At 38.6% G+C, this 12,592-nt stretch overlaps 1 protein-coding gene across 19 annotated transcripts in view; it reads right to left on the bottom strand.

Moving 5' to 3' along the window:
* The window catches only part of UBAP2L (ubiquitin associated protein 2 like), a 44,844-nt gene that overhangs the window by 25,698 nt on the left and 6,554 nt on the right, over positions 1-12,592 (bottom strand). For 10 of the 19 annotated variants that reach the window (XM_020991661.2, XM_078156130.1, XM_078156133.1 and 7 more), the window contains exons 4-11: positions 11,919-12,029; positions 8,850-9,018; positions 8,097-8,192; positions 7,640-7,685; positions 6,923-7,035; positions 5,222-5,281; positions 3,016-3,068; positions 1,204-1,289 (exon numbers count right to left, since the gene is read on the bottom strand). In XM_020991661.2, coding sequence (XP_020847320.1) covers positions 1,204-1,289; positions 3,016-3,068; positions 5,222-5,281; positions 6,923-7,035; positions 7,640-7,685; positions 8,097-8,192; positions 8,850-9,018; positions 11,919-12,029 — 734 coding nt within the window. The remainder of the gene's footprint in view (positions 1-1,203; positions 1,290-3,015; positions 3,069-5,221; positions 5,282-6,922; positions 7,036-7,639; positions 7,686-8,096; positions 8,193-8,849; positions 9,019-11,918; positions 12,030-12,592) is intronic. The other 9 variants (XM_078156136.1, XM_078156137.1, XM_078156139.1 and 6 more) reach the window with 1 other exon arrangement.

Raw genomic sequence — 12,592 nt, 5'->3', positions numbered from 1 at the left:
GGTATAATGAATGCAAAGGTTTTCTAAAGCTTTGTTTTAGCATGAATTTGATAATTTAGTAGCTTAAGTCTTGGCTTGATATAGTAACTTGACAATTAGAGCTGAATTGGCTACAATTCGGGAACTTTACACAAAAGTTTGAAATTTGAATACGTCTCATCAACAATGTATAAAAATCTAAAACATGCATTTAAAACAAAGCATCTTAAGGAAAATTCTTTCAAAAACTAAGTTTTATACCACTTCAAAAGCCATTTCTGATAATATTTGTCATCATCTCTGGATATCCACTACACCAAACCCAACAGCTGACAGGATTAGTTCAAGAAACAATGAGGACTGCTAAACAGAAATGCCCCTCCAAAACCAACCTCAGAATCTGATGGTTTGACCTTGGCTATTCTGGAGGATAGGGAATGACAGTGGTCATTCCATATCCAAGAAGGGTCTAAATCCTAGAAGACTGACCAAAGGGGATAGAGCTCTGGCTTTGGAGTCAGGAGGATCCGAGTTCAAATCCGGCCTCAAACACTTCACACTTACTAGCTGTGTGACCCTGAGCAAGTCACTTAACCGCGATTGCCCCCCACCCACATACACACAAAAAGACTGACTAGACAAAAATCAGCATCGTAAAGTAAGTGGATACCCCACTGAATTTTCAGAATTCAGAAGTGGATGGGAAAATCTTCACCTGAATCCCAGTAAGTTGTATTTACTTTGCAAGAAATTAGGTTTATGTTAGGCCTTACTTAATGCCAGGAACACTGAAAGTTAAACTGGATGAAAAGCAGTTTCCAAAGAAAATCAGAAGCACTAACACATGGGAAAAATAGGAAAGGCAATGTGTAAAAAGTAGTAAATGAGCTAAGCTTTAAAGGGAGTTATGGATTCCAAAAGGTGTACGTGAAGGAGAATATTCCTTGCAGTCAGCCTGTACAAAGGCACAGAGAACAGGAGATGGACAGTTATGTAAGAAGACAGTAAAGAGACATTTATCAAAGAACTGAGGTGAATCTAAGGTTAGGGTTTACATATTAACAAAAGCTAGTAATTTTGGCTTATAGGACTAACATAACAATCACTTAAAACTGCTTATTAGAGGTTTCTAAAAGTATAGGAAAAAACGGAGGCTTATTCAAAATTCATCCCCATAGTCACCTCAGATATACTAAGACAAAATTTATTATACAATTTTCTTACCTCTGACCAGCAGTGATTGTCACATTTTCTGCAGGCAGAGGCACTGAAGACACATTAGAGGCAGTGAAGATCTTGGTCTCAGAAAGCTGGAACAGAGATAAAGGAATGAGTCACTACCAGTTCCAAGTAGGCTGTATTCAATGAGATGCAGGGAAAGAATAATTTAGCCTCAAAGAAAAAAGAAGCATGTGCTGTCTAGACCCTTGATAAACCAAACAACTTATTTCTTCAATAGATTTGAGGTACTTTGGTCTGGAATTAGGGAGAATAGATTAGACAGATATGCCTCACATGCCTCATCCGAAGCGGGCAACCCAACAGAATAAATGATCAAAGGTTCACAGGATCATAGATTTAGTTTCAAGGGGTGAGGGGGATAGAGGGGCACCTAATCCAATAGAAGATGAAACTGGGGGGCAGCTAGGTGGCACAGTGGATAGAGCACCAGCCCTGGATTCAGGAGGACCTGAGTTCAAATTCAGCCGCAGACACAAAACACTTAGTAGCTGTGTGACTCTGGGGCAAGTCACTTAACCCCATTGCCTAGCCAAAAAAAAAAAAAAGAGAGACGAAACAGGGACTGAGAGGTAAAGTGAGAGGTGAAGCCACACAATAGTAAACAGCAGAACTGGGATTCAAACTCAGGTCCTTTTGACTCTAAACCACCCAGCACACTTTTCACTGTATCACACTGGCCCCTCTATAAAGCCAAACAAGTAAAAGAACAGTATCTACAATTGAAGAATTTGGCTTTTATCATTATGAAAATTTCTTTTAGAAATAGTAGATTTAATAAAATTTAATCAAAGAGGTAGAAATTCTTTTTTCAATACGATTGAACCAATGATCCAAGCTTCTGGAAGACATAGGAGAATTTACTTAAATGTTCAAGCCAGTCTGCTCAGGTGACAGTCACTGTCTGATGTTCAATATGCCTTGGAGAAAATACTTCAGGCCTGGCAACTAGTATTAAGGACGGTATTTGACACTGTCATTTCCTTGGCCATTAAGTCACCCACAGTGAAGACTTCACAAAGAACAGGAACATAAGGAAAAATTACCAACAAAACGGGGACTCATTCTTAGAAATCAACCCTGAGGTTCAAAGCATGAAAGTTTCAGTTCAGAGCAGAGATAGCAGCATTTACCTAAGCCATCCTAGAGATCTTCTTTTATATGTAACTTTATGTGATTGCAAGTGGGGAAGGGGTGTGCTAATGGAGTCTAGCAATATTAAACACAAAATGAAAGGGACCATAAGATCAACTAGAGTATACACCTGAGGGTAAGGATTCATTATCATCCATTCTTCTACTTCCTTTGCATCTCATACATAGCCTATTATGGAGTTATACAAGGAGTAAGTGCTTAAAGTGACTATAGAATGAAAAGTATGACTTCACGAGATCATGGTATAAGACTGTTGGTTATACTGGGTCTTGGCAGTTGTTATATAAGTTAATACCAAAAGAGTTCTGTTTCCAATATAATCCCCAGGACTTGTCACTTTCCTGGCAGTTAAGTCTTACAGTAAGCTGCCATAGCTACGCATGTATATATAGTTTCAAGGTATAAGTTATGTGATAGAACCTGTATCTGAGTAGGCTCCTCGCCCACCCCTCCAAGTGGCTTCCTTGAATCTTAGTTATCCCTAGGGATGTCTTTACATGTCTCCTGAGATATTCACGGGTCAACACCCCACAGTTGTCCACAGGTTGCTAAGACCCGATTTAGACCATTAATGGTAAGTGGAGGCCTGGTCAACTTCTACCCCTGAGAATTCAGTTTAAGAGGACTTTTGGGAGCACTTACATCTTCATTCCAATCTTCTGTACCCCATTCCTCTGTTGCAGTCCTCCATGCACCTAGGAACAAAGCAAAGAACTGAGAAGAGACCTAAAACACTATGAGGCAAGACATACTCCAGAAACAATTCTAAAATGTTTGCAGGCAAAAAAGTGATGGAGATCTAGTGGTCAGAAGATTCCCAAGCACAAAATCATGTCCCAAAGAGACACCTCTGAACATAAGATTTTACTGGGGTTATGGCTTCATACTCATCAATACTGCCTTCTACAATCAGCTCAGCACCAGCCACAAAAACCAACTATCCACCCCATCTCCCACAGGGCGACATCCTTTATAGCACTCAGCCCTCTGGCCTGGTGGAAATTACTAGGTCATACAGTAGGATGATAATAGGCAACATAAGCAAGAGCATGCAACTGAGCTTACTTAACTGGGATTTAAAAAAAAAAATACCAGGTGATCTGAAGAGAGATGGCAACACTGATTTAACAGCACAGATGGACTCAGTAAAAAATGGTTTTGATGATGGCTGATGACAAAGCAGTGAAGGAAGGATGGGAATCTAAATCTAGAGCAGTGAAGTAGAAGGTAGGGTATTGTAGTAAAATATGCCGGACTTGGGAGTCAGAAGAGGCCCAAGTTTATACCCTATTTCTAAAACTTACTGTGACACCATGGTCACATGACCTCAATGAAGTTTCAGTTTCCTCATCTGTAAAATGGGGGTATTACTTTAGATTATCTCCCTCACAGTGTTGTTGTGAGGAAAAAAGCTTCGCTAACTTAAAAACCCTATAGAAACGTGAGCAATTATTACCTGCCATTTACTTAATTTCAAAGTAAGGACATGTCCAAGATTGGCTCAACTAGATACTAAAAATAAAAGATCTGATCCTTTTCAAAAGCCACACTGTGGAAAGGTATATAACACCAAAGTCAGGATTAAAGGACACAACCTCAAACTCTTTCAACTGGAACAGGTTTATCTATCGAGTGGGGAAGAGGGTGGGAGAGAAGGAAATCAGGTATACAGCAAAAAGACTATTTGTTGGTTCAGATTGTTTTTCTCTCACTTTAACCTGGGAATCTCTGGCTCCATTTCATACACTCGTGCCTCCCTAAGACTCATTCTATCTTTGTCTAATTTAAAAAAACAAACTCTAGTCTACTACAGTTTGGGGCAATGGGGTCTATGGGAGAAAAGACTGAAGCACAAGAAGGTCCATTCTATATCCCTCATTTCTAATTCTATATATTTCTATCATCTTCTACTTCAATCTACTCACAGAAGATTTGGGGGCGAGGTGAGGGTATTAAAAAATTAGGTGAATTCTGCTCTACTCTAAGACTTTCTTTGGCAACTAAAGAACTATATGGTACCTGCCTGGTAAGAGAGGGAAGAACGCTCTCTCTCTCTCTCTCTCTCTCTCTCTCTCTCTCTCTCTCTCTCTCACTCTTTCCAAGGCCAATTCTCAGAGCACCTCCCTAACTTACACAACAGAGTCAGATTTCTCACAAAAGAGAATGATTCTTGATGGAACCAAGAGAGAAATAAAGCCTGTAGGCTCACATATATTTTAGTCTCTGAAGGAAAGCATTTATGTGACACTTGCAACTTCCAACTCAATATCAACATAATAAAAAATGTGTTACTTTCAACAAGAAGATATGTTTGGCACAATGATTTTTTCAGCAACATCTTAAAACTCTCCAACAGCAGACCAGATATTCTTCAATCTGAGCAGAGATCCAACTCTAATCTACTCAAGCAGTAAACTATATCCTATTCTCCCTCTGGAAACACAATTTCCTCCTTCCTTCTGCAAATTTCTATTCCAATCTGGGTCAAGCCAAAAGAAGACTAGCTGGCAGAAAATTTCCTGGTGACTTTGGTGGGGAGGGAAGAGTACGGGAACCTGACTGATATTGCTTCATATGAACTGCAAAGTGATAGCTGAGGGTGGGTTTAGAATAGAACTGTGTAGAGAGGACTAAGGAACAGTGGGAGTTGAAATTTTGATGACAAAGAATTATGACTTCCTTCCAATCAACAGAAAACACAGAAAGCAAACATCAAATATTCACTAAATTAAAAAAAATTTGAGAGATAGACAGACGGAAACAGCAAGAAATAAGAGTGACATATCCACAGATATTTCAGTTTATAAAAATAATATCCGGGGCAGTTAGGCGCCTGGATGTATCATACCAGGAGCAGTCTCAAATTTTCGGGGATAATTTGACCCCTCAACCCCCATGAAATCAAGTCCTGAAACAAAAAAGAAAAGAAAAGAAAAAACAACCAGTGAAATTTTGCTTATGAATGAGAACGTTTGCCCCCAGTACACAACTCCCACTGTACCTGTGGATATTTGGGGGTAGATTTTTCCCCCTAATTTTAAACTAAGAAAAGATGCTGGAAGTTGCTTTTATGGAAACACAAAAATGGATCATGCATGAGAGTATGTTCATATCATGAATTAACAATGATGGAAATGCATGAACCTATACCTGGAGCTTTAACACTAACAGGATGACTGATGGTATATCACACACAATTTCATTCAGCCACAAATCATAAGATCTCAAACTCTAATCTCCCAAATCAGCCGCCCCCACTTTCCCACTTTAGCATATAAAAAAATAGTCCTCTATCGGCCAGTTTCTTGTTGAAGATATATTTATTGTTTACAATCTAAGGCTGGGATCCTGAATTTGATTCCACTTTCTAACTGAAAGCAAATTCCTATAAGCCTGCCCTTAGCTCTGTCAATCAAGACAGATTAAGACCAATGGGGCTAAATATCAAACCAGAGATCAAAAACATTAACTTCAACATTCATATTAAAAAGACCCAGAGCAGCCACCTCTACCTCCCAAAGAACCCAGATGAAGGAAGAGCAGGCTACCCAAGAGTTGACTACTCCACAACATGTAGTTAAAACAGGAACAGAACATTTGATGGCAGAATGGTCAGACATAAGGGGAATTCACGGTATCTATCTGGCCAATAACAACTTCAGCCTCCGTTCACTGGGGTAGAATGGACTCAGGAGATAGCAGCTCAGTACACGGAAAGAGCAAGGAAAAATTAAGGGATTATCTTTTAGATAAGAACTTTAGTTCAGGCCAAGAAGCCCCCAAAACTCTAGAGATTAACTCCACCCAGATCCGAAGGGGACAGTAATGAATTTGTGTTTTTTCAAGGTGCTAGAATCCAAACATCCCTCATGACTAGAAAAATGATAACAGCAGGGGTTCCTGATGTTAAACAACTGCTTAACCAGGCAAAGGATATCTTCAAAAGTAGAAGGAACTCAGGGAGAACAAGGAGCCCAAATTATATTTATCACACACACACACACACACACACACACACACACACCCCCTTCAAAAACAAAACAAAAACATTTCTTGTTAGTGCCATACAAACTTAGCATCTGCTTTTATATTCACATCCACAGGTTCCAAAACTGGCTCAGGAGAATATACATGTACTCTGGGTAAAGCCCCGTAATGTTCCACTACCCAAGAGCATCTGAAGAAGTGAACTGGGAGTGCTGAGGACCTCTTCCTTGCCTGACTACCTCTATCAGATTCCCTGATAGAGAAGGGAGTGAAGGGGTTTTCTACCTTGGTACTAGAAAGCAAACTGGCAGTAGAGGACTCTGGATTAGGGTACTCTCCTCTTCAGTAGACAGTAGTTTAAATATGGCCTTCACTCTTCTCAAAGAACAGAGAAGTCCCAATGAATACTCTAATTCATTTTAGAAATTTAAATGGTGAATTCTAGAACCAATCCTATCACTTATCCCAAAATATTTTTTCTACATCTCTCTGTAACCCAAAAAGATCAGTGCCCCAGAGTCCCAAAGGGATAAGGGAACATAACATATAAAGGTTAACTCACTCGTCCCATCATCTGGCTCAAAACTGCCAGTATTGTTCCACGTGTTGCCACTATTATTGCCATAGTTTTCATCGGTGTTGGTTGGTTCTGCATAATCAGCTGGGTTAAAGGTTCTAAAAGAAAGGAAATGAGACTTAAAAGATTCTCCAGTCTCTAAGACCTTCCTTCCACCAAATAGCACTATAATGAAGACAGTGAGACTCCTGAATCCTACTGTCCCCAATTCCTGCATACAATGGCCCCACTTCACAAAACCCACTTGCTGTCTGTTGTTTTCTCACTGGCCTACACAATGTTCATAGTAAAGCCTCAACTTCACACTTATTGCCTGTTTAAACTAATATAGCACTATCCATCACAAAACTCCTATGAGATTTCAGGTAAGTAGCAAATATCTGCATTCAACTGAAGCTGACAAGAAGGATGACAAAAGACAATCTAAGCAGCAACCACTATTTAAAGCAAAGATGTAGCAGGTCACATGCCCTTCCTCTTATTCATCTCAGGAATCTCCTGTGTGGGACTTCTGATATAACTAGGAAGGAGTATCTTTTGGTCTTATTTTGGGATTTCTTCAATTGCCAGTCTAATCTAGAATGGGACAGTGTATATTTAATTGCTTTAAGACATTACCATATCTTAATCAGTATGGTGACACCTAAAAGGAAAGAAAATAGGGACAATTTATTTTCTAAACTTGTAGTCAATGAAACTTACCCCATGCCTTGGGCAGAAAACCGTCCTCCCCTCCTACCAGAGCCACCTAGAAATAAAATTAGGAAAAGTTTTAAAACATATACTCATGCCATACAATCTACTGATGCAGCCTTAGAATAACAGATGCTAAGTGGATAGTTTAATAAAATGCTCTCTCTACAGTTTCATGAAGAGGATCAGTTAATATGAGTCAGTTACTACTAATGACAAAGATCTCCTCTTCTACCTAATCTATAACATACTCATTAAGTGCATCAATATCCACTACAAAAAACTGCTCTGACTGTATCCCTCACCCAAACCAACAACCCTCAGTTCTTGCAAAGAACTTCAAAAATGATGGCAAGGAGATCTCATCTTGTGTCTTTTAAAAAAGAATTAAATAAGACAAACTCCTTTGAAAAAAAAAATCTCTGCAAAATAAACTTCTTGTCCCCCAACCTAGCAAGATCCTTACCTCTGCCTCGTCCACGGCCCCTTCGGCCTCTTTCTGTGCCTCTTCCAGACGGGCCTCCAGTCTTAGCACCATCTAGTCCATTTTCCTGACCTCGAACTAAAATATAAAGATGCGTAAACAAGTAATTACAACAGGGTCAACAGCACATATTCAGCCTAAGAGAGGATTAACTAGAATAATTTCTAGGGTATTTGGGGAAAGGTGTGTAGTTTACATATTTGCACTGGCTAGAAACAAAAACTCGTCCCCAATCCCACCGGGATTTAACCCACATTTGGGTTAAATCACTGATACAAGTGTTTATGGGATGGTTACAGGAGAATTTGGCAGCACAGATAGAAAAGAATTTATGCAAGGGAGACAAAGATCTTCATAAAAGGGAAGGTGATTACAAGAATGGAGGAGTGGTTTAAGACTTGAATACTCCCCTTGGAGGATATACTACTATGTTCCTAAAGACTAAACCTCTTAATAGTAATTGACATTAATTATCAAGGTTTGCAAAGCATTTTACATACATTAACTTATTTGATCCTCACAACCTAATGAGACAGGTAAAAGGTATTCTCTCCATTTTACAGATGAGGAAATCAAGATTTAAAGAGGTTACATGACTTGCCCATTGTTCCATGACTACTAAATGTAAGAGGCAGGTACTGAACTTAGGTTTTCCTGACTCCAAGTTCAGCCTTCTATCCACTATACCATGCTGCCTTGATAACTCAATAGGTTTTAATAAAACCACACACATACACTCTCGTCCACGACTGGCGCCTCTTCCCCGCCTTGGTGGTCCACCACGTCGCCTGCTATAATCCCTATCTCGGTCTCGATTCTCTTTGCCTTCCTCATTGGATTCCATCTGTCCGCCATCCTTCTGTCCCGAGACTCCCTTCTTTTTCCCAACCATTTCCCAGGAATGCTTAAAAAAAAGGGGGAAGGGGGGAGAAAAAGTTACTAGTCTGCAAGGCACAGACTGTTCATAAGATATCTTAGACTATGCCTGAGAAGGCTAAGCATTTTCTCATCTTCTTTTCTCAATTTCAAGTTCTATGTATTCCCCCATGTATCATCTTCCATACAGATGAAAACCATGAACAAAGTTAGAAAAATGTCAAGTGACGGGCATATAATCCTTAAGTATAGTTCTTCCTATAGGAGAAGTATCTATAGTTCCTAATCAGCGAAGACTATGTCCAAGACCTTTTTCAAGATGTGTCCATCTACAATGCTCAAGTGATCAACCAAGAGACCCTACTTGTCCTTATCTCTCATGTCTGTTTATTTTGAATTGAGCATCAATTGTCTTTGAGCTAGTGTCGCCCTCCAAAAGATCAAATATCTTATTCTAGCCAACTGAAACAAAAAGAAGACTAAAAGCTTAACTTGAAAAAAATGTTTATTTTGTTTTGCTTTTCAGACCACTAATATAATTTTAAAAATAAATTTTATTGACGTCTTTTGTTCTCATTATCAGTCATTTCTGAAAATACTTACCTTTCCCACTGGTTGTTATTGAATTTTCCTTACAACAAATAAAAATTGAAGCAAAAATTCCTGATTCAGAGACTATGCCTGACAACATATATAACATTCTACCTTTGTAGAACCTACCTCTCAAGAACAGGGGGAAATATATTTCATTATTTGTTCTAAAGGCCCATTATTAGTTTTTTAATGATTTAATTTAAAGTTTTTTTTAACTTAAATGGACTCGAGTTCAAACATTTACACAGTTGTAGGAACTCCATATATTCTTCTGGTTCTGCTCATTTCACGCAAATCTTCCCAAGCTTCTCTCAATTCCTCATAATTGTCATTCCCTTTCTGCACAATAATCTTTTGTTATACATTTCTGCAGTTTATTTGGCAATGTCCCCAATCAATGGAAACCTACTCTGTTTCCAATTCTTCACTTAAAAAAAACCCAAAAACCTGAATATTTTGAGATACATTGGATCTTTGTTCTACCTTTGATTTCTTTCAAGTAAATGCCCAACCACAGAATTGCCAGGGCCAAGGGTATAAATAGTTTATTCACTTTTCTTTTTCTTCAGCTAAGGACACTAATTCAGCCTCTAGGTTATAGTCAAAGGAATTTTCTCAAAGAACGAGAATTTAATTTCTTTACATCAATTAAAATTTAGATCTGAAGAAAAGACTTATAGCTAAGAAAATCAGCTAAATGATTTCGTAAACATACACCTCAGAGAAAGTAAACTTCTTAGAGATATTAAAAACCTCAAATGCAACACACATCCTAGTTCACATAATAATACTACATACTCAAAATCAGTCACAGACAAATGCTTTAAAATAGCTGGGCAAAGGTTCCATTTCATAATCCAAGACAGCTCCTCAGTTATTCCTTGAAACAAACAACAATTGCCCTGATCCTCAGCAATTAACTAGACTATTAGAATAAAAAGTGTCCTTTCAAGAACAAATGTTCCATCCATAGTTCCTAAGTGTCATCTCATCTTCCAATCCAAGTTACCTCCCAGGACAGCACATTACAACAAGTGAGTCATTTCATGTTCAGGGTAGCTTCAATGGATCAGTAATTGCCCATGGTTAAATAGCTTCATTGTTACAAGAATCTTTAGAATCTGGAAATCAGATTCAAGTAGAACAAAACAACAGTAGTCAATGACCACTGGATTTTCTGCTAATATTAAAGGGGAAAAGAGAGAAGACCATAAGAGAAGTATCACCTCCCTCTTTACCTGATGGCAATGTCATCACTGCTGACATCCATACATAGCTCCTATAAAATAAAGGGTTGCTACAATTTTCTCCATATCACTGGTGATCTGTTTGGATCTCAACTATCCAACCAAATTCAAAATCACTGTAAAATTATCTCGTTTCCTACTGATTTCATGAAGGAGTGATGAACCTATGGCCTAATTCTCCAGCTTCATTCTTCCCTTGCATGATTATGGAAGGTTAGAAGTGCTAAGACAGATGTGTGAAAAAGATGGCATAGGTTAAAAAGCATACCATGATTCATGTCTGGTACCTCAGGCCAAAGACCCTCATCTTCATAAAAATCTCATAAACTCATGGCCGTGAAATTCAAAATTCTTCAAAATTAACCATTATTCACAAACACTTTGAGAAGAAAAAAGCAGGGAAGGAAGGGGTGGGAGTAGTGTCTGCACTGGATATTTTTGTTCTTCTAAGTCTTTGGCTTAAGAAAAATTAAGAGATTTTCTCATTCTATGCTAAATATCCGTTCTTCCCTCATTACCAAGATAAGGTCGGAAAAGCTACAAAACTTATAGTCCCTCTTTCTTCATTAGAAATAGGCTCAAAAGATGAAATAGCACTGTGTGATCCTCAGTCAACGTTGATGGGAATGTACTGAGCTAAGAATGGGGCACAATTTGTGACTTTGACTCTTCAGCAATGAAAAATGACCAATCCAGTCTCATAATTAATAACTAAGAGTATCAACTACTGCCTCTTACAATTCAAATACAGCCTTGAAAATAGTCACTTGCTTAGAATGAATTACAATTTATACTGAGCAAAGCAGAAGAGACACATTTTATCTGTTTACCTACCAGTGTTATCTCCTTAAAGGAGGGCTAACTGGTTAAAATAAAGGACATACCATACACTACACACACACACAAGCAATCTTTTGCCACCTTTTAATATGGCTGTAATCTGCTGCAAACAAACTTCCAAGAACGTTCCCTACTATCTATGAGGATAATGCTTTATTAAAAGTATACAACCCCATTTGTTATTATGCAGGGATCATAATCTCCCAATGGTACCTCATACTACACTATTATAAGCTAAGCAACCTACCGTATCCGGGTTCCCCTCCAGCAGCACATTGATAGCTCTATTGACATCTCCATTGCAGTCATGCAATGCAATCACACATTCATCCTGGTTCTTGCCTGTGATATCAATCAGCTGCAAAGAGAAAGACTATAATCACCATGAGCCAGTTTGTATCTCTCATAAAAAGAAAATTGCGGGGCAGAAGGGGAGGAATCAAGGTAGAAGAGAGATGGAACAAAGAGAAAATAAGCACCCTGAAAAGCAAACTAAATAACATTTTGAGGTTCTGTACCTAAAGGAAAATATCTTCAATCCCAGGTTGGCTATTATGGTTGTACATAGGAGTTTATCTATACTAGCTTAAAATCAACTCGGTACCAAACAGAGAACAAATCCTCAACACACATTTATTACTGAAAGACAGCAAATGACAGAGCCCACCGATCTAGCACTTTAGGGCATCGGCATCATTGGTGGCATCACTGGTATCAGTATCATCATCATCGCTAGTATTTATATGGCACTTTAAAGTTGCAAAGCACTTCATAAATATTTTATCCTCACAACAATTCTGGGAAATAGTTATTATTCCCATTTCATGAATGGGTATACTAAGGCAAGAGACAGGATAGGTTAAGTGCTCTGTCCAGGGTCACACAATTAGTTAGGAATGCGACCATATTTGAACTTCAATC

The sequence above is a fragment of the Phascolarctos cinereus genome, unplaced genomic scaffold (genome assembly GCF_003287225.1).
Source record: "Phascolarctos cinereus isolate Bilbo 61053 unplaced genomic scaffold, phaCin_HiC Scaffold_5;HRSCAF=322, whole genome shotgun sequence".
NCBI classification, from domain to species: domain Eukaryota; kingdom Metazoa; phylum Chordata; class Mammalia; order Diprotodontia; family Phascolarctidae; genus Phascolarctos; species Phascolarctos cinereus.
The sequence above is the reverse complement of the archived record's forward strand: the minus strand, read 5'-3'. Positions and strand labels throughout refer to the sequence as shown.